The 21,577-nt window shown below is 40.5% G+C and overlaps 2 protein-coding genes across 3 annotated transcripts in view; one reads left to right on the forward strand and one right to left on the reverse strand.

Annotated features, from left to right (window-relative positions):
• The window catches only part of LOC141729298 (uncharacterized), a 28,372-nt gene extending 24,981 nt beyond the window's left edge, over nucleotides 1-3,391 (reverse strand). The window contains exons 1-2 of the mRNA XM_074542209.1: nucleotides 3,140-3,391; nucleotides 896-1,826 (exon numbers count right to left, since the gene is read on the reverse strand). Coding sequence (XP_074398310.1) covers nucleotides 897-1,826; nucleotides 3,140-3,391 — 1,182 coding nt within the window. The 3' untranslated portion in view covers nucleotide 896. The remainder of the gene's footprint in view (nucleotides 1-895; nucleotides 1,827-3,139) is intronic.
• The window catches only part of PPP2R5E (protein phosphatase 2 regulatory subunit B'epsilon), a 70,728-nt gene continuing 50,712 nt past the window's right edge, over nucleotides 1,562-21,577 (forward strand). The window contains exons 1-2 of one of the 2 annotated variants that reach the window (XM_005491642.4): nucleotides 1,562-1,700; nucleotides 4,282-4,445. In XM_005491642.4, the coding sequence (XP_005491699.1) occupies nucleotides 4,289-4,445 (157 nt within the window). In that variant the 5' untranslated portion in view covers nucleotides 1,562-1,700; nucleotides 4,282-4,288. The remainder of the gene's footprint in view (nucleotides 1,701-4,281; nucleotides 4,446-21,577) is intronic. The other variant, XM_005491643.4, reaches the window with a different exon arrangement.

Below are 21,577 nucleotides of genomic sequence, written 5' to 3' on the forward strand. Positions count from 1 at the left end.
CATAGGAGGGCTGCTACTCATAGATGTCAACTTATTTTAAAACATAACATTGACATTAACACCATTGCAGAATCACACAATGAGTGAGGCTGGAAGAGACCTCTGAGATCTAGGACTGAACACCACCTTGTCAACCAGACCACGGCACACCAGTCTTTCCTTAAACACCTCCAGGGACAGTAACTCCATCGATCTCCCTGGGCAGCCCATTCCAATGTCTAATCACCCTTCCTGTACAGGAATTCTTTCTAATGTCCAACCTAAACCTCCCCTGGCTCACCAGGGATGTTCCCTGACATCCCCTACTTTGTCCCTTTATTTCTGTCACTTGTCTGAGAGAGAAGAGACTGAACCCTGGCTACACCCGCCTTTCAGGGAGTTGCAGAGCACTAAAATCACCCCTGAGCCTCCTCTTCTCCAGACTAAACATCCCCAACTCCCTCGGCTGCTCCTCACAGGACTTGGTGCTGCAGATCCTTGCCCAGCTTCGTTACCCTGTAGCCATTAGCTGTATTTTGGGAAAACCCCCAGCAAAAACCAACAAACCAAAACCATCAAACACCAAGCCATCGGGCAGATAAATTTAACCGAAGTTTACGATATTTAACTATGGCATCTACAAGCAGTCATTGTGCTGGTCCCTAGTTCCAAGTACATATAAATATACTCAGGGGGCCAAAAAAAAAAAAAAAAAAGGGATGCAGGCAGCGATCACACACTGGGCTGAGAAACCCAAGGGTGCAGAGCTGCAGCAGAGAAGAGTGAGGGGGTGCAGTTTCCCAAAGCAGGGACCCGCCGGCTCGGTCCCTCCGGCGGCACCCAGCGCGGCCCCTCGTCCGCAGTCCGCCCCGGGCAGCGGCTCTGCGCCCCCCAAGAGGCTCCCACGGGGCTTTACCTCAGCCTGAGCGCGGTCTCCCCTCAGCAGCGCCGGGTTTTACTGCCCAGCCGACGGGCCCCGCCGCTCGCCCGGCACAGGGATGAGAGCGACGCGAAGGCGAGAAAGGCGAGAGAGGCGAGGGACGCGCGGGGCTGCGGGGCCGCGCTGCCGGGGGAGGGGGCGGCCCTTTCCCGGCGCTCCCGGCGGCCAAGGCGGCTCCGGGCGCCACTGAGGCGGCGCGTCCCGGAGGCGGCTCCGGTGGGCGGTCGGGGGCGGTCCGCGGGCGGGGGGCGGTGGCAGCAGCGCGCTCGGTTGTGAGCGAGAGCGAGTGCGTGCGAGCGAGTGCCATGGCCGGAGCCCGCTGAGAGCCACAATAGGAGCGAGACCCCGACGCCCACCGGGACCCTCCGCTCGCTCTCCCCCGCGCCAGCCGCCGGCGGAACAGCAGCGCTTCCCCGCCCTGCCCGGCACTGCCTCCCCCCGCGCCCGCCGCTCCCCCTCGGCTCGGCTCGGCTCCCTCCCGCCTCGCAGGGCCCTTCTCCGGGAATGTGAAGAGGCAGCAGCACCGCAGGCAGCGGGGAGTGCACGGGACTGAGCGGAGCCGCCCGCGCCTGAACCCGCCGCCGACGCCGCCCTGCGCCGGGGAGGCCGCGCTGCCGCCGCCGCCGAGGCCGAGGCCTACAGGGCTCCTGCGCCGCCGCGGCAGCGACCGAGCCCGGCGAGAACCGCACTCGGGCCGCCGCCGCCGCCAGGCATCGGCCGCGCTCCGCCAAGGCCGCCGCCGCCTCCCTCCGTCTCCGGCTTCTCTACCGGGAGCGTCAAGGTAACTCCATCGGCGGCCCGGCGGTGCGGGAGGAGGAGGCGCGGGGGGCTGCGGGAGGACATGTTCCAGCTGCGGAGATCCCGTCTGGAAATGACAGCCGAGAGCGGATAATTGCGCCTCTGCTCCCTTCCCCGCCGATAGCCGTCGGTATTTTCACTTCCCCCCCCACCCCCCCACCCCCGGGACCGGCGGATCTGATGAGCGTGGCTTCGTATTTACCAAAATACTCGGGGAATGGAGCGGAGGAAGCGGGGAGCGGTGGCCGGGTTTGCAGCTTTTCCCCCTCGCACACAATAAATAATCTCGGGCTTTATTCCCCCCCTCCCCCCCACTGTTGGTGGAAACAGAGTATTTCCCTGTGATAGTGTATGCGGGGCAGCGAATGTTCATTTGGAGAGGCGAAAAAAAAGATCAGTGTTTACTGTAAGGTTGTTAGGCTGGATGTAGTCTTGTTGAATTAGAATTAGATTTTAATAATTTATAAAGCAGGTTAGGGAAACTGTTACTAAATTTACAGCAGAGAAGTGTCAGTAAAGCTCCTTGCTGACACAATGATCCTGCAGTTTAAGTGATCTACTTTAGTCGCTGTCCATTATTACTATTTTTATTATTTTTCGTAATTTGATTTGGAGAGAGCGTGCAAACATTTCTGCAGGGATGGTTACACTTTAATGATGCACGTGATGAGGAGGGGAAGCTTTCTGATGAGATGAGATGGGGCCAAACCGATTCACGTTTAGGGAATATATTTTTGCTGATATATTCAGAATTTGGTTTATGTAACAGGTAACTTTGTGTGTTTTTTGGCGGACTGTTGAAATCTTAGAAGTGGGTTACTAAAGTACAGGCCATTCTATTCCAGTTTATCTGACTTTTTTATTTATTAATCTTGGCTGGGGCCTGAATGCCCTGGTGATGCTGGCTTCTTTTTTTTTTTTTTTTTTGCCTGGGTGATAAACAAGACCAGTTTAAGGTACGGGTTCATGTTGCTGATAGTATATTATATTTAGAAAGCCTAAGCTGGTAGTGAAAGAATACCTCAGGAGAAATCAAAAAGATGGAATAAGGTTTTTTTTCATTATTGTAATGCCAGCTGCACAGTTCAGCTTCTGGGTGCTGCACATGCTTCCTTGAAGAAGCTATGGAGTTTATACTCCATTTTTGATAGATTCACTGCACCTATATGGAATTTTGCATTAAATAGTTCTTATCTTTTGGAGCTTGTTTACACTGTTGCAACAAATCTTGCTTTCGAAAGCTTTTCTTACAAAAGACAAACCCAAATAATGCCTGTTTCAGTGGATTTAGTAATCTACCAAGCACACGAGTAACCAGATCATTTCAATAAAAATAATAAGTACTCGAAAGCGTTCTGTATGTTGTGGAATCAACTTCTTGTAGCACACGAGGAGTCACTTTGGTAATTGAAGTCAACAGACATTGGGGATGAGTAATGCTTTCCAAGGACATGCTCTAAGACCCTGATCCTGCGAGTGCTTACGCCGATGCTTAACTTTGCACGGGTGCCTGTCCTGGCCGAAATCGCCAGAGCTGCCCTCGTTAATGGTCGTGTTAATTAATGAATGCAGATGAGGCTGCTGGAGTGAACTGTGCACCGAGCTGCTGCTGGTAACGTGTAGGCCTGAATTCCTCCTGTCTCCTCTGCCTTGAGTATTACTCATGGGTTTCATCGAGCTCTGATGGGCCTTTTTAACAGGCAGGACCAGACTGGTAAATAAAATAGCTGGATGCATTAATTCAGTGTTTGCTAGAGGTACAGAATCAGCTGCAGGAATACCACCAAGGCAGGTTTTGTAGGAAGAAGCAATGCCTATTGCCTAGGCCAGCTGAAGTTGGGAAACAAACTTACTTTTGCTTGCAGAAGCCTTTTTTGGCTCTCTGCCTCTCCCTGCAAACCTTGTGTGTCTCATGCCCTTAGAGCAGTTACTGCTACCACACTGCCAGTCGTCCAGAAATGCCAGGACATGGAATAACCACATGTAAAGGCACTCACAGGAAAACAACTGAGTGTTTCTGAAGTGGAGAATAAAGAAGGAATATGCACAATTTGTGTCAGTGTTAGTGAAATTGTGAAGCATAGCAGTACTTTTTACTATAGTTTCCTAAATTTCTATAAAATCTTGTATGTAGGTGTGGCAAATAAATGGAGTTTTTGTTCTGTCCTATGTTTTTTGTCCTTAATGCCAAAAAACCATCTGTGCCTTTTTGTGTACCCATTCTTTATCAGAGTAAGTTGAAATGACTTCATCCCAAGGAGTGCATAATTTAAAGCTACAGTCTGGTCTGCAGGTGTGTGAAGTTCTGTTCTGATGAAGTTCTGAATGCAGTGATGTCAGCATTAGGTCTGAAATTTATGGCAAATAGGAGACACAAATAAAAATGTAAGCAATAGGAATTACTACACTAATAATTAAGTTTATTCTATCCATAAGATGGGTTAGACCTCTCAACAGTTTATCTGTGTGAGTTGTCAACAGGAAGAAGATATTTGGAAAGTTTAGATGAATCTTTACCTGTTTCACTCATTTGGGACACACTTTTAACACATGCTTTCCTTCAGTAGGGATATGTCCTCAGCACCAACTACTCCTCCATCAGTGGATAAAGTAGACGGATTTTCTCGGAAGTCCGTCAGAAAAGCCAGACAGAAGAGGTCACAAAGCTCCTCCCAGTTCAGGTCTCAGGGCAAGCCTATCGAGTTAACTCCCCTGCCTCTGCTAAAAGGTAAGATCAAACACAGTTTTTAATAAATTAAACAATTTTTGCTCTACAACCAACTTAGAAAATCAAAGTATTGTCAGGAATTGCAGGGAAGTTTTGCAGGCATTGAGAAATGTTTCATACCAGATGTATATGTATTTAAGCTCTACAAAATATTTTATCTGTGAACTTGAGGGTGTGGTAATTGTTTGCAATACTTTTGGAAGTTTTAAATGCTGATGTTAACCCCTACCACGACTTGAATTTTCAAGGCTCTCAGGCTTTGTGCAAGAGTGTTTTGGTTTGTGAATCCTCAGCAGCTGACATAAATCAGCAGTAATTTTGGTAAGGGTAAATGGACTTGTGAACTGAAGGAAATTGGTTTTTAGTATTTCCTTGGTGTGTGGATCTGCAGCCCCTACAGCAAGAGAGGAGGTGGGATCCCCTCTCTTACCATTTGTGCATGGATAGCTCCCAGGTCCTGCCTTCTGCTGGATTTTGAAATGGAAAGGTCCCATGAGCTGCAGCCTCCCAAGGGGAAAGATGCTGCCAATGTGGTCTTAGGCAAGGCCCTGCTGTTTTGAGATCTTGCATATCCCAATGCTGGTTGAGTTTCTGCTGGCAGATTTAACCTCTGGTTTGAGAAGGAAAAATATTATCCAGCATACTCTTCTTAAAGGCATGTCAATATCTCTGTGATACCTTGATTGCTTCTCCATAATTTTAGTTGTCACTGAATTTCAGTACAAATCCAGGGGTCAGAAGCACCTCTCAGAATGTCTGTCTGGTGAGGAAGGGGAAATCGCCTTTCAGAAGTCTTCAACACCAACTTCTCAAATGGTTTATTTACTTCTGTGTGTTTTTTTCATTGCTATTCTTCATTTCTGCTCTAAGTAGTGAATATAGGCATGGCTGGTGCTGATAATTCTGGAAAATAGGAAGTTTATTAGGTTTAATGTTGTCCCTTTTCTTCCTTTTTGGGCAAGTGTATTCCCCACATTCTCTCATCTACCTTGTTTGACAAATGTGTTAATCAGAGTATTGGAATATGTAACAAATGTGGAATTGTGCTTCAGTTGGTTCTCAACCCCACTTCATAAGGATACAGTAGTTGCAAAAATACAAACCAATGGACCTCAACACCCCCAAAAATCTCTCACTTTAAATTTAATTAAAAGTAGGATTCTTTAATAGGAACAGGCTTAGTTCCAGTGGAGCTGTCATTGCAATATTTTGGGCTTCTTTCTGTGGCTTCCTGTAAGAATGCACAAATGGAGTATCCTGAGTCAAACTGAATGTGCACCCAGCCCCCCTGCACTGTGCTTGGTGGTGACTTTTTTCCAGTATTTCTCAGTTTAGGGTTGGTTGCTGCCATTGGATTTGACTTTGTAGTCTGCAGTGAATATTATTTGTGATTCTTTGGGTGATCCTGTGCAGGGCCAGCAGTTGGACTTCAATGATCCTGTGGGTTCCTTTCAACTCAGGTTATTCTGCAATTCTAAAAATTTTTTTTCTCTTTGTTGTTCAACTCTTTTGTTGTTTAGTGAAAATATGATAAAGAAGCAAATACTTCTTTCAAATAATTTTAAAGCTCAGTTTTACGCTTTTTTAGGTAATTTTTGATATGCAGGTTATTTCATGCCAGTTGCTACATTTTGGAAGGTGACTGGAGTTTATCCTATGGCTTAAATGATGGGATTAGTGGAAAACATTTGGATTTCTATTTGTACAAATGAAGAAATTGATGTTGTAGTTATTTCTCTCTATTCTGTAGTCCCATTCAGGGAGTAAAGCAGGCATGGGCACAAGCATGAGTAAATCAGTGAGACCTCGCCTTGCAGAAACACAGGCGTGTCCAGGTGCTTCATGTGACTACTGCAGCCAGTCCTGAGGATTGAGATATAAAACTATAATAAGATAAAACAAACAGATGGGGAGCAGAGAGTGTTGGTGAGACATTTATGATTAGTGTCATAATGAGTTACAGTGGTCCAGCTTCAAATGAAGAATGTGATCCTGGGAGTTGGTTTTCCCTCTTTGCCTTAATGCAGATTCCCAGAGGTGCAGGCATCTACCTGTGCAGATTAATTGGTGGGATTTGGGCCCAACAATCTCTCTGAACAGCAGAGCTATTGGTCCCTGCAGAAGGGACACTGGCAGCTAAAAATCATGCTGCTGTTTGGAAATATTCTTGACCTACATTAATATTTGTAACATTCAGGGTTGTTAAGTCTGCAAGAAGTGAGGAAATTATTTTCTCCTGTGTTGTTCATCCTTTTCTTGACCAATTCCATCAATGTCCTGATTTTTTTTTAACTCTTATGGTTACACTCACCTTCCAACAAGTGACTAGTCTTATTTCTTCTGCCCAGTAACCACATGATTTCCAGTTTTATCCTGGAAAATTTTGTCTTTTACACCCAAATAGAGAAGAGATACCTGCAAAGTAGCTTTTTAAAGTCTCAGAAAACTGAGCTTAGTTTGGAGATGTGCAATTGATCACCTTCCTGGTTTGGGTAAATTTCAGGTTTAATTAAACCTCTTCAGAAATATTTCAGTATGGGAACTTTTTAGAGGACAGACCTCAAATTCATATTCATCATCTGTATTTCATATGCATCATGGAGGGGTCTTATACAAATATCCATGCTATGCTCCCTTCTGTTTTTTTTTTTTTAATTTTTTGGTGGATATATTGCATATTGACATTGTCAGGCTGCTTTATCTCAAACAGCACTTTATGGCCTTCAGTATCTTCTGTGATTACAAGAATCATGTATGCAGAAAACTGGGTAACTGCTTGGTCCATTCCTTGCAAGTTTTTATACTCTGCCTGTCACCATAATGATCTGAGCACCTTCCAGGAGTGTATTAAGTGACGTGACTACACATCTGTCACATCTTATCTGCTCTCCTTCCTCTCCCTAGGGGCAGAGTCACACAGAGTGAAATGGCTTGTTTTGGTAGTGTTTTAATGCAGTCTGTTGCCTTCTGTGAGCTTACATGCCTGTATTGCAAAAACAGATAGATACACCAGCCTTGTTGTTGTTCTTTGGTAATAAAAATATTTTGGGAAAGAAAAATAAGGGGGATGCTGTGTTTTGATGCTCTGTACATGTCTGAAGGATAAGCTGCTATTTAGGAAATGGAATAAGAACAACTGGAATTTTCAGTGTTGCTCATTTCAGGGGAAAAAACGTATACAGAAATGAAGTTGTTACTCTCATATTTTTTTAAAAAAGTGTGTGGATGGTATCAGTTTGCAAACAAACATTTAATGTATTTGGAAAACAAGATGTTCCTTCTGAGGCTTTGCTGGGCTGAGTTCAGGCTTTCAAAAGCCCTAAGTCAAAAAACTGCTGTTTGCTTAGAGTAAAGACTTAAATTTTTAGATGATTTCATTATATTTTTATTTATTGCATTGTGACTAAATCTAATTTGCAGTTATCTTTAAAAATCTGACTCTTGTCCAATATAACACTTTAAGCCCAGTGTTTTCTCCTTTGTTTGAAGTGTAGAGGAGTGGGATGGGAGGTGCACATGGGAGTTGTGGCACAGGTGCATTTTGCCTGTGTGTGCTCCTCTGTAGTTTCTCACGTGCATTTTTTGAAGGTTGCATGCTTTCCCCAGTGGATCTCGCAGTGCATGATGGATTTGGGCTGTCCTTTGAAGAGGCTGCTGGTTTTCCCCAGGCTGACAGGTGCCTTAGGTGTAACTGGCTTGTGACAGAGCAGTCCTGGTGAAGGGCCCCTTTTTGGGATTGAGTAATTCCATCTGTGTGCCTCTTTGCTAACCAGGTTTGTGGCGTGCCTCAAATCGAGCTTGCTCTGTAGAGGAAAATAGGATTGTAGCTGCATTGGATAGGTGTATTATTTATTGGAGGACTATTTTGCTTTCATTTTGTATAGCTGCTCTTTTTACTTAGAAGTCTCTAGAGGTGGAGCAGCAGGAGTGCAATGTTAGAAAGCATTTGGCTGGAAAAAGAGTGTATTGTAAGTGCTGGACATGTGAAAACAGAGCAATTTCAGTATTACCTGCAAAAGGGGGAGGGGGAGCTCATTTGTGTTTCTGCCTGGTGTCTGTAGAGGCAGGGGAGTGTTCAGAGGATGAAAACTTACACAGAGATGATTAAAAACATCATGTGTCTTACAAATGCACATTTAGCATCCTGAGAAATTGCACAGAGCACCTGCATGCCTCTCACAGCATCGTTGCCCCCCCCCTTGTCCTCATTACAAATACAGAAGTTAGGGAAAGCAAACCATCCAAAAGCCAGACTGTTCATTGTTAAATCATTTGTATCCCATTTTTCTAATTCAGGGTGTGTTTTTTTCCTGTCATCCTTCCACATTTTCCAATGATTTGATGTAATTACTGAAGGTTACTTTCATGTTCTCTGCAACTATTGTATATTTTTGTTGAAAATGTTTCAAAGTATGATTTTTATTTTTAGGTGGTTTTTCCTCCTTAAAATAAGTGCTCAGAGCAGAAGTTCTCTGTCAACAGTACCAATTGCTTTGCTACCTCAATATTATGAAATTTTTTGAGCTTCTAATACATTTATCAGATAGTTTCCATGGCATTAAAGAATTGGTGTAGTGGCAACAAAAGAGCGTTGCATAGTCAAAAAGGGAAAAATCTCTTTCCACTTGCTGTTTGCTTTTGATCATTAAATTATTTCCCTATAGCTGAGATTTTATTATAAGCTTTTCTTGTGAATGTTATCTATTGGTCAAATGCTGAGGTTCCTAAAGAGTAAAAAATTCTAACAATTTGAAAAGACTCTCAACTGAGAACTGCAAGATGTGCACCTTCTTGTTCAAATGCAGTTACTTTTGAATTTTTAAAGTATTCCTTTAGCATAAAAAAAGTATCCAGGGCTTTGCAGACCTATGGATGCCACCTGAAACTTGTAATATGAGAAGTAGTTATGATTTGAGTTGTAGAAGAAGGACAGAGTTTGTTTTCTGTTGGCTTCCATGGGAGCTGCCTGCTTATCTTGTCTGTGCTGCTCTTCATTTGAGACATTTGGAATGTTTTACAGATATCAGATATACAAATATCAGTAAACTCTTAATAAAATCACTGAGCTAAATGCTCTCTTCTCATAAATAAACAGGAATTTAGGGTCATAGTGGTTATGATTTCCCAAAATAAAATTCAGCCTTATTTACAGAATTAGAAATAGATCTTAGGACTCCTAATTTATTGCATGGAAGAAACACTGGAATTTGGTTTGAGCTGCATGTACATAATCAGGGATGAATCCTGGAACTGCTTCTGGGAATTTTATGCCCATTCTGGTTGATATAAATCTGGACATAACAGGCCATCTCTGTGTAAGATTTGGGAACAGGGCCACAATCTCAAAATGAAGAAGTACTTAGTCCATTTAGTATATTTTTTTAAGAATATGTATAATGTTCTAGTCATAAGTAATAAATTTCTTCACTTTCTTTGTGCTCTTGTCAGTTGGTTTTTGAATATGCACTTAACTTTCTTTATAACCTGTTTACATCTGTTGATTGTGGAAATTTTTTTCCAGTGATCTTAAAGGTTTCAGGGTGTTTCAATACACTAATTACATTCTGGTTTTTTGATTTTTTTTTTAATTTTATTTTTTATACTTTTGATTGCTTGTTACTGTCTCCCACATTGGGAATGTATTTTTGGAGGACAACATTTGTAGAGAATGGGCAGGTTAAGTAGAAGAAATACCCTCTCATCTTAACAGTGTATGGGTGAAAATGCAGTTGGTGAGGAATTCTGTCAGCTTACCCACAATCTTCCAACGTTTCCAGTCAGTTCTCTGTATTCATTTCTGAGTCTCTCTAGGACTGGCAGTTTTCCTATGGCCAGAGTGGTGTGGGTTATATTTTGTTTTTTGGGGGAAGGTGGTTTGGATTTGTTTTGTTTTGCTTTGCTTTTGAAGCCTCCAGTGTAATTGTTTTACTTCCGGAATTTCTCAGCCTGGCTTCTGGAAGTGTTTAGTGATGATGATTCCCACCTTTTCCTTTTCTTTTTTTCTTTTTAATAATTTTTAAAGTGAAGTAAGTTGTAATTATATAAAATGTGTTTTTGTACTCTTCACAAGATTAAGTCTAAAATCTTGATAATTTTCTGCAGAGTGTTTAGACTTTATCATAGAATCACAGAGTCACAGAGCAGTTGGGGTTGGAAGGGACCTTAAAGATCATCTCATTCCAGCCCCCTGCCATGGACAGGGACACCTTCCACTGACCAGGTTGCTCAGAGCTCCATCCAACCTGGCCATCATCATGAAAAACTTTTTGTTTCAGTCTGTACTTGTACAGTATGTCTTTATAATGTTCCCAGTAATACTTATCTCTCTAATAATATTGCCATTTTCTTTTCTGTGCCCAAGTGTAACTCTGTGGGTCTGTAATAAAACCTCCTGTTTCTGTAATAAGTACCTCCTTTATATTCCTTCCCTGAAGTACCTTCAACAAATACAAGTTCTGGTTCAGCCAGGCTATTATTTCTATATAGTGCACATGCTTGTTGAAGTATAGTGCTGCCTTTATAATTGATTATGTTATGGAGCTTTACTGTTGTGAAAGAACACAATTTCCATATCTCTGGAATTATATGTGTATTTATAAAATCTGTGTTTGTGTATATTACATGTGTATAATATAGAAGTGTATATAAATAAGCTATAGACATATTTAATGTCTTATACAAAGTTTATATTTTGAGTTTATTTAATTTTCTGTTTTTCAAATGGGATAGTACTTCTGTTCATTGGTAGAGCTTTATAGTAAGGCAGCAGTCCTTTCACATTCATCCATTGTAAGCTACTGCCTCCCTGAGAAAAGAGCACTTTCATTAATGCTTTCTGGGGAGTGGGAGGAGGACACACAACTATTTTTAGGTTCAGGGTAACTTCCTTTCACCTACAGTTTTTTCATTCATGTTATTACTGTTTCTTTGACTCAATCAGGCAAAAATCCTTAGTAACAGAGGAGGGGACTTGGGGAGTTCAGGGAGTTTTGGTAGGATAGGTATTTATGGATTACTGGACTCTTGATAACTGTATAACTCACAAGTATCAGCAGATGGGCTCACTTTGCTGCATGAGAGGTTAAGGCAAATCTGTTAGAAAAATACTAAAATCTTCCTTTGAAACCTCCCTGGTAATGTCATTCTGGTTGCAGGTGCAGTGACAGGAAGGTTTTTTTCCTGGTGGCAAAACTTTGAGAAGTTCTGGAGCCAAGTGTGGCCTCTGATCTGCCGAGAGAAATGTCTGAGGGCCACAGAGTAAAACAGATTGTTGGGAACATTCCACCTCCTCCTGATTTTAGTGATGTGCTTGATCCTGTGTCCTCTCAAACAGTTAATTCAGCTAATCTGAAATGCTGGTGGATATTTATGTAGGGTTGGTAGTTTCTGTGTCTGTGGTTTTCTGCTTAAAGTAAAGAACAGTGCAGCTACAGTCTGAGGATCTTTATCAAGCATTCCAGAAGATAAAGCAGATGTCCAAAGAATCAGTGTAAAATACTTTTCTGCCCTTAGTTGTTGCACTTGATTGAGAATTTTGTTTGTTTTCAATGAAGTCTTGTAGTCAGACCAAAGAGGAATCACTTTGAATAGGAGTAATAATGATCCACAGTAATTGAAGGTTTTTCACCAGTTTTTTTCTAATTATTGTGTTAAATGAATCTAGGAGTATATGCATTTTGAAAATTATACATGTCAGTGTCATTTTACTTTTGAATTTCCTGTAGGAAGTTTATTTTTCAAGTCACAGTATGTCTGACATTAACAATTTTTTTTTTGCTTGAAAACAAAGTATTTAAGATTTTATTTTAAAACACTTTAGCATTTTAAATAGATTTTATAAAAAATGATTATTATTTTGTATTTATTCTCTTTGTTGATTTTTCCACTCTTCTTCCATTCCAGTATGAATGACAGGTTCTTAGTAGTATTTGCCTTGTGTGTGAAGTGCAAGGTCCTTCCTGTAGTATCTGCCAGAGTCTGGGGCAGAGGAGGAAAACAATGCAGCACAATTGCTGTACCTGCTTATATGGGCTGAAAGAAAAAAAAAAAAAATAAGTGAAATGGCTCATTTCTGGGTAGCTTCCCAAAAGAAAAATTAGAATATCAGATTGCTGTAAGGTGTGTTTTACAGGGTTGGACATGGTGCCAGCCCTTCTGTGACAGCAGTTTCTCGTGTTCCTGAGCTGAGGAGCTTGTTCTGAGGGCTCGGTGTTGGACTCAGAGCTGACCGAGTTACAGGAGATGTGGAGGCTGCAGACAGCTCTTCTGATTACAGGAGTTTGTGCAGAGTTAGGGTATTTCTGAAGATTTTTATGAATTGGAAAAGGTGCATCTCCTGCCAAATAGCAGTCACAGATTCAGCTGTCCTTACTCGATGGCATTTTGCAGAAGTTGAAGTAAACCATGAGTGGTATCTCAGGGGTGATGAGTAAATGCTGACACCTTTGTGGCCCTGCTGGTGAAAAGTATCAGTTTTAGAACTTGGCCCCCAGCAGGAGATATGATAAATTACTCAGTGACAACAATTTTTATTCTGAAAAATCAGATACCATCATGAACAATAAAGTTAAGTTGAAATGTGTGTTGTCTGGAGTTCTTTGCTGTCAGATTTTGATTTAAAAAATGAAATAAATATAAGTTACATGGTTATCTGTTTTATATTTTTCATTGTGAAGACTGTCTGGGCAAAAATGTATTTTGGATATGGGGGGCAGCATTTCTTTTATCATAATGTTAAGGAGATCTGCCATTAGAATTGTTAGTGAGTTTCTAACTCTTTGAGGAGGATCAGAAAAAAAGTTCAGTGTCATTAAGAATTGTAGTAACTGTAGTTGGATGTGGTCTGTAGTTTTCTGTGGGATTCCTGGAAGGTTTTCAGGAAATTTTAGGGATGTGTTGTGTGTGATGTATTTTTTCATAATGCTCATGATGTGGCTGCCTAGTCTGAGTTGTGCTTTTGTTGTTTGGGATTTCTATGCTTCTTTGCAGTGTCATGAGTGTAATGTTATTATGACTTCCTTGGCTTTTTTTTTCCCACGTGCTTATACTGAACTTGGATTTTCAAATTTTACAGCGTAGGTGGTAGCAAATTTGTTTGTTGCTTTCACTGCTTTTGTCATATGGATTATGCTGCAAAGGAAATCTACTGCAAGTTAAATTTCTCCTATTACAGATTGATACTGTGGATAGTCAGAAACTGAGGGAAGGATGATTTCAGATTTGAGAGGAATTAAATATTCTTATTTTTCCTTTATGTTACCCAGTAGGATGTACTGTGAATACATAAACTTGCATTAGTTTTCTTGGCAAGTTCTGCTCATGTGCTTTCCTCTTTCACATTCCAACAGCAGGACACGGATGTTATATGCAGTCTGTATAAATTAGAAAGTCTATTTAGTATTTTCTGCTTTCACATAAGATTAACTGTTCAAAGCTGTTTATAGAGAGTATGTTTTCCCATCTATGTGTAAACAGAAATGCAAAAGGTGGTGATTACAGCTGAGACAGTACTTGATTTGCTGTTGAGAACAAAACTTATTGGTTGAATATTGTCAATGTTACCAAGGGAGAATAAATTTGGCAGCTTGCTCTGTTGATGTTTTCAAATAACATTTTTGGGATAGCTTTTTGAAGAAGTTGAGGTGGTACTGTGTCATCTTGGTTCTCCTTCACTTTCCCTTTATTCTCCTGGTTTCTCCTATGCTTGTTCCTTATCAGTGCCTTCCTTACTCCCACTTCTTTTCCTTCTTGCACCCTCTGATGGGTACGATAACATATTTTTCCACAAGAGGGTGATAAAACTCACACGTGTTAAAAGGAGCACTCCAGGTGGAGGGGATTGCAGAGGTTATTGACAAACTCAATAGAATAAAATTAGCTGTACCTATACAGAAGAATAGTCTGCTCCCCTTCAGCTCCATCCATGTGTTACAGTGGTTGTTTTTGTGCACTTCTGGAGGCAAGACCAGACCTGTCAGGATGGAGATCCACCCTGGGAAGAACATGCCAGCTCCATCCTGCCTCTGTTGCAGTAATCAGACCTTGCTGCAAGACAGTCTTTCATATCTGTTATTCATGCAATAATTTTCCTTTTCCTTTCTCCCCCATGCACTCTCATGAGTATTTCTTGCTTCCCCCCCCTTCCTCTTCTGTTTACTAGGATACAAAACCTCCTTCTTCACTGGTCCTATGAAACTGCAGTGGTTGAAATTTCTATTCATCTTTAAAAAATGCATAAAGAATGAAAAGGTGAGGCAGAGAGAAGGAGGAAAATAGCTACTCTTGTGATTTGTCTTTAATAGGGAATCTTAGTAAAAATTTCTATCTGTTTTTGACTGTACCCAGACTTGAACAAGTATTTTACTCAGGACTAGATGCTGCTTTAGTTATTCTTTTTAGGGCTAGGAAGGCTGATGGAAATAAGGGGTTCTTAGTCCCTGTGACAAGAACAGCTCCAAAATTGTGTACCTTAAGTGATAGAGACCTTGACTGGAGTTCTGGCACCTGGGCTTGGCTCTTGGAAAAGTGGTGTGGCTGGATGACAAAGATGTGGGAGCAGATCCATTATATATGTGGGAGAGGGTTGGGATGCAGGGCTTTTTAGGTGACCTTCAAGAAGTAGTAGTCAACATTTCAGGGTGGTTGTTATCCTGTATTTTGGATGCCATAATCTCAGAAGAAGTGTCCATTGCTGTAAATTGCTTTGGAATATGATCTGAGCTGCCAGATGAAATCTCTGCAGTCACAAGTAAAAAGAGCTGCTGTGAGTCTCCTAATATTAGAGGAATGAGCAAATGAGCTCTGTACTGTGGGTTAGGCACAAGCCAGGCAGTGAAAAGGCTCCTGGAAAAATTCTGAACACTTCATTGCCATGAGTCAGCGGGAATCGTGGCGAGGAGGGAGAGAGGAACAAAGTACTTGAGGTTATGTTTACTCCATCCTCCTGTTAACTGTGAAATTCCAGGCCACAGAGTGAAATTTCTCACTCTTCTTTAATTTCAGGAAGAACAAACGAGTGTCCCAAATAATAAATAAAAAAGATTCTATCTTAAAAGACAGCCACAGAGTTGATGATCTTTAAAAAGAGAATCTTTAAAAAAGAATATATTTTTAAATATTTTGTCTTTCTTTAACTGTAGGAAATTCCAGTGGCAAGAGAAATGTGTTGAATTTCTCAGGACAAGTCTGTTTCTCTTCCTGTTCTTTTACTGTCCTGTTTGTCCCTAAACTACCACATCCATAATGTGCACAGACAAGTTCAATGAACAGCATTTGGAGCTCTTGCTTCATGGGCCAAGTATAAGCTTTGGTTCAGGTATCCCATAATCTTAAATGGGATAAAATCTTCCAGTTAACACTCTTGAGGTGAACATCCCACCCTCACAGCAGAAAAAACAAACTACAAAACCCCAAAAATACGTAGAGTTTCTGTATATGCGTCTGAGCTGATTCTGACTGTAAGGGAATTGGGGACATTCTAATTTTCATTATCAATGTAAATCTATTTTTCTTAAGTTTTTGGGATATTCTCCTAATGAAAGAATGCTGTAATACCTAGGAAAAAAAATTAAATAGCTAGAATTAAAAAATTAAATAGCTATAATTTCTCTTATTTCCTGCTTGGTAAGGAGCAATCATTCCTCTTGCAGAAACTTTCTTAATCAAGGACTTTGTAGAGAGGAGGATTGCCATGCTCTTCATATAGATTCTAAGGCGACCTCATTTGATACAAGTGCAGCATTGGTTTGTCTTCCCTTGTTTTGTACAGTTGTTCCCAACATGAACAGGCATTGCACTATGGCAAAAATTCATTTGAGAGCCAAAATCTTCAAAGTAATTTCAGTTGTGGTGAGATGTGCCAAAACTTCATGGTCAATAAAAAGCAAATGGTTTGGAAATAAGCATATTTTCATGTTTATTTGCTTTTGGAGAAGTATTATACTTCTGGTTAAAGTGTTCTGATATATCAAATATAACAAAAAAGCTCTAAATCACCACATCATCTACAATAAAAAATTCACAGCCTGTTTTTCATTACACTTGGTCTTTTAAGCTAAAGCACTCAATAGTTGATAGTATGTTTTGCCTGTGTAAAATGTCTGAAGGAACAGGACCTGTCTCATGTCCAGAGCTGCAAGGAGGAGTGGAATAGAGCAGCCACTCGTGTGTGCTTCATGTTGGGAGAGTTGTCAGATGGTGAAAGGGAGGTGATTCTGCCTTCTCCCCATTCCTACGTTCAGTGGCTGGACAGACCCTGCCTCCCTCTTTTTTATTTTCTTTTTTTTTTTTTCTTTCTCATGCTGCTTTTGTGGTTAATGCAGTTTTTCTGCATTGTTGTTTCCCAAGTTTCTTGTCCATATTGAATATCTATATTTGGGATTATTTTTCCCAGATGTATTAGCTGATGTTTTTCCAAATTGAATTTCACATTATTTTCTAGCTGTGTTAGGAATGTGCTTAGGTTCCTTTGTATTATTTTTGACTTTGCTGCTACTCAAAGTTCTCTATTTAATATCCTCTGAAGATGTTATCTATATGCTATTTTAATCATTAGATCATTAAGGAAGTTATTAATGTCTGGACTAAATTGATTCTTATATCTCACTGGCATTTCTTTCCAGTTGGATACTTGGAGATTTTTATCCTTTTAATTCTAGACTTTTTGGCAGCACTGTGTGTGTCAGCCTCTTCCATCCAAAAAAATTGGAATCTGCTTTAAACGTAGGACTTTGAGGGAAAACTGAAGTGTGATTCATGCTGGAATAGAGTAAACTTTGTAAATCCAATCACAATTGAAACTGAAGACGTGTTGTAATCACTACATGTGTATTTTCACATGGATTTCAATATGCTGTCGTTTGTACTTTCATTTGTACAGTAGTAGTTCTTAAATGATAAATTATTAAGTAAATATTTTCCTAGTGGAATGTGCTTTCTATTTTTGTATATCATCTTGAGAACAGAATGTGATTCCTTTCTGTAGGGTCAGCTATTTGAAATACTTGCCTGTGTTTGTTCTAACTACATAATCTATAATCCTCAATATGTCTTTAATCCACTTTATCTCCTACAGAACTAAATCTTTGGAATTGGGGGGAATATAGTGTGATAGATGGTATCTAAGGTTATAAAGTTTGGGAAGATTAAATTTACTTCTGAGGTCAGATTGATAGATTTTGGCAAATAACAGATAAAATAAATGACTAGTAAAAAAAATAAACACTACTCCTATTTTCATGCCTATGAAATAAACAAATAATAGGTAACAAAGAGGCTTTGTAGTATTTCATCTCTAGAAATGAGATAAAATTAAAGATGAAATTTCCCACTTGGCAAATATTAAGCATCTCCTCCAGTGATAAGGAAAAGGAATTGATTTATTTTCTGTTTTGTTTTTCTTATGTGAGGTTGAATTGAACTTCAAAATGTTTACCTTTGTGTGCATGACTAAGGCAGAAAGCAGAGTGCATTTTTTAGCACTGACCACTTGGGAGTGAGTGGATGCATTAATGTGAACACATTTAACCTTGGCTTCAAGGAGAAGGTGTGTGCATCCACACACGTGTCCTGGGAGAAATGAGCTGTCCTGGGATTGTTTAGGGTGCTTTAACACTTTGGGGTGCTGGCTTTGCTAGGGATTGCACAAAGTGCTTCTGTGGGGTTGCTTCCTTAGAGAAATGGAAAGAGAAAAACTCCTGGGAAAAAAACCTCCTTTTTTTAATCCTGAAATAAAACAAGCTGTCAAAGGTCAGGTGTCTGTGTTTGTCTAACAAAGGCACTAGGTATCATTTGTTAGGGGATGATGGATTTGTCATTTCATCTAGTGATAAATAATCTGATTTTATAAGGTGTTTGGGGAATGAGGATAATGATCATGTCAAATGGCAGGTTTGCACAGCACAGGATTTGTTAATGAAGGCACACTGCATGGCAGGCCTGGGTTCAAAGTCCACAGGCATTTATTTTGTTTTGTTTTAAGTGGTTGGTGTTTTACACAAATACTCCTGATTTCATATTTTAGAAGAAGCAAGATGATCAGCAATGTTAAGTAAATCTGTCTCATCAGTCCTAATATTTGTTCTTACAACAACATGCAGAATACTGAAAAAAACCACATGCTTCTAATACTAAACATAAGAAAAAAGTTAGTGTGGAATTTCAGTATACTGTACTTGTAAAATTTAGGACAATCTTGGGAGAAGATGCAAATTGCAGGGAAGCTTATTTACATGAGTAGAGATTTCCTTTATGGAAAAATAAAGCTACCATGTAAAACATGGCTTTGTCTGGTACAGACCCTTTAAAATTATTCCCTGTGATCATTCCCTGGGAGGGATGGAGCTGGCTGACAGGGCAGTGAGTGATTCTGACCACTGAAATCTTTTGCCACAGTGATGGCATCCATATGGCTGCAAGGAGGGAGAGCCTGCATTTTGTTTTTTCCAGTGAGGAAGTAAGTGGGATTTCACTCTTTTTTTTTTTTTCCCCCCTTAAGACAACAAGAAGTTTTCTCCCAGCTTCACTGCTTAAATTCATGTTGTGCTCTCTGTGCTGCCATACCATTTTCAGTAAAAGAGCAGTTGCATGGAGACAAAGAGGCTGCTGATTTAAGTCTCAATAGAGAAGTCTGTTAGGCTTCAGTTGTGGGAGGATGCTAAATGTAGCTCAGAGGTTGGCAGATGCTACCTGGACCAAAACTACTTGAAAATATTAGGGAGCTGTTTAGTAGGTTTGCCTAAAAAAAGAGACATTTAATGACTGGAGGAATTGGGACAAATATGACAAAGGAGTTGCAGTTTAAAAAGGTACTTACTGTGTGGATGTGATCTGCTGTTCATGTTGAATAAAAAAAAAAGAGTTCAGCTACAAATATTTTGCTAATCTTGATGGGAGGGCAGAAAAAATCCAACCCCAAGCCCTTTCTCTTCCTACCTTACTTTTTTTTTTTTTAATTATGTCAGTTTATGCAACATTTTGAACTTCATTTTCAAAGGGAACAATACTGTTTCTGATTATGATTATGTAAGTTAAGCTGAAAGCTGTGGAGTGTCATTTTCTGAAGTTTTCAGAAAGCTCAGTGTTACTATTAACATTTTTCTAAGCCATAACACAATGAAAATTTACCTTAAGGGTTTATTTTGTGCTGAAGCCTTTGGGAACACCCTAAGAAGACCATAAGTAGCATTAATGAGGTGGTGGGACTGGGCTTGGCTTTCTGCTGGGTGTGTGTAGAGCTTCATGGATGATCCAGGAGGGGAAGTTTTCTTCATCCCTGCATGAGGGATTGGATAGTTCTGGGAGTTGCTGTGGTTTCTCACCTTGTTGCTGAGCCAGAGTTTAAAGGCTCTTTAGCCATTTCATTTCTGACCTGTGAGATGCTGTGCAGGACACATGAAATGAGGTATCCCAGTATTCTTTGTTATTTTCTCTTTTAGGGATGGAGAGGGGAGATAAAAGTAATGTGAAGGTGCTGTGCAGCCTGGGTAAAGAAAAGACCTAAGGAATCCATTGCTCAGTTGATTTAACAGGGAGGATGAACTTCTAATTAATTTCCAAGTGGGATTTCTTTTATGACCAGTCCCATGGGGAGAGTTGATGAGAGGATCTCTGTGGCAGGTTATTAAATAGTTAATTTCAAGGGAGATAGTTTTGCTTCTGAAGCAGAGGTTTGCACACGTGTGGGTAACAAAGCATTTCCAGTAGAGCACATTTGATACTTAACCTGCAGAATGTCAAAAGAGGTGATTAATGTTTTGTACCTTTGGAATAGGTTTGATTTTTGTGTGCCTCAAGCTTCTAGCAGGTGCTATAGAAACCAGGGGAAAGCATCATCTTTTCAGCATGTTGCACTCAAAGTTCACGTTGAGCCACAAAATATCCAAATGAGTGACAATCTCTTGTTTGAATCTAAATGGAAAATGGAGTTTTCCGTGGCCTACTTATTCTAGAAATGATCATTTCATTGTAGGCAGATTTAACTAAAACCTAGGAGACTTGGTCAAAATTACAGGAAAGAAAAAAGATATTATTCACTTTTAAAGTGAGGCAAAGAAAATGACAAGAGACTTTTCAGAGGGTCTCTGTTGATCTATCTCGCCTGCTTGTTCTTCTTTTGAGAGAAAGCAGTTTTCAGTTTTCATAAATATGTTCTTGGTTGTTTGATTACTTTTTTTTTGCTACTACATTATACAGTAATATGACTAAAATTGCTATATACAGTTTTTTAAATTTTGGGGGCGTTTTTCAGAGTTTATAAAAGTGTATTTCTAAATGGCACCTTAAAACTCTGCAAGTGGTCCCTTGCTATTTGTCAGGGGTGATGTTTGTGCTCTAGGTCAGCTTTTTGCCTTGTCTGTGAACACCAGCCCAAAACTGGCTGAATTCTGAGACAGCAGATGACTCTGTGTGTAACAGCTAGATAGGGTTATCATAATTAAAAATGCCCAGGCATTTTAGCATGTTATTAACCACAGTGTAGGTGTGTCATCCTCATGGAGCAGCTGAGGGTGATTTGTTTCCTCTGAGGTGTGATGGAGGCATCGCTGTTAGATCTGGCTGGGGCTCAGTAAGATCAATATGAGGATGCATCATGGCCAAACTTTAGGAGGATAAGAGAGATGTAGCCCCATTAAATGATGGAAAACTCAGAGAAAATGCCTTATGCAATACAATTAAAAAATAATTTTGAATAGTTTATGAAAAGGCTCATGAGTGTTCATAGTGTCTTATGGGGAGGAAATACTGGTTAAATAGAAGAACTGATGCTGTCAGCTAAAGCAGGATCCATGTGGTTTTAATAGTGAGGGAAAGTCTGTGCTGGCAGGAGCTCTTTAAATGGATGGTAAATTCTCTGTGAGTTTGCTACAAGTCATGAGTTTTGATTTGAGAAGTTGTAGTTGAGCACATATTGCCAGATTAATTCGTGGAGGGTTGTTTCTGTAGGATGTCTTAGGGACTGTTTTCATTTAGGGTAAATTACCTGCTTTGGTAGCTTCTTCCAGCTTGCAGTCTCCTACATCTGCAGCTCTAAGACTCCAGCTTCTCTCCCTTGTGAAGCTGTCCAAGTTGATGGAAAAGCAGCAAGGAATTTGGGAAGAAAAGCGAGGTTTTCATGAGTTAGACTAGTGGGATGT

This window comes from Zonotrichia albicollis, chromosome 6 (assembly GCF_047830755.1).
Source record: "Zonotrichia albicollis isolate bZonAlb1 chromosome 6, bZonAlb1.hap1, whole genome shotgun sequence".
NCBI classification, from domain to species: Eukaryota; Metazoa; Chordata; class Aves; order Passeriformes; family Passerellidae; genus Zonotrichia; species Zonotrichia albicollis.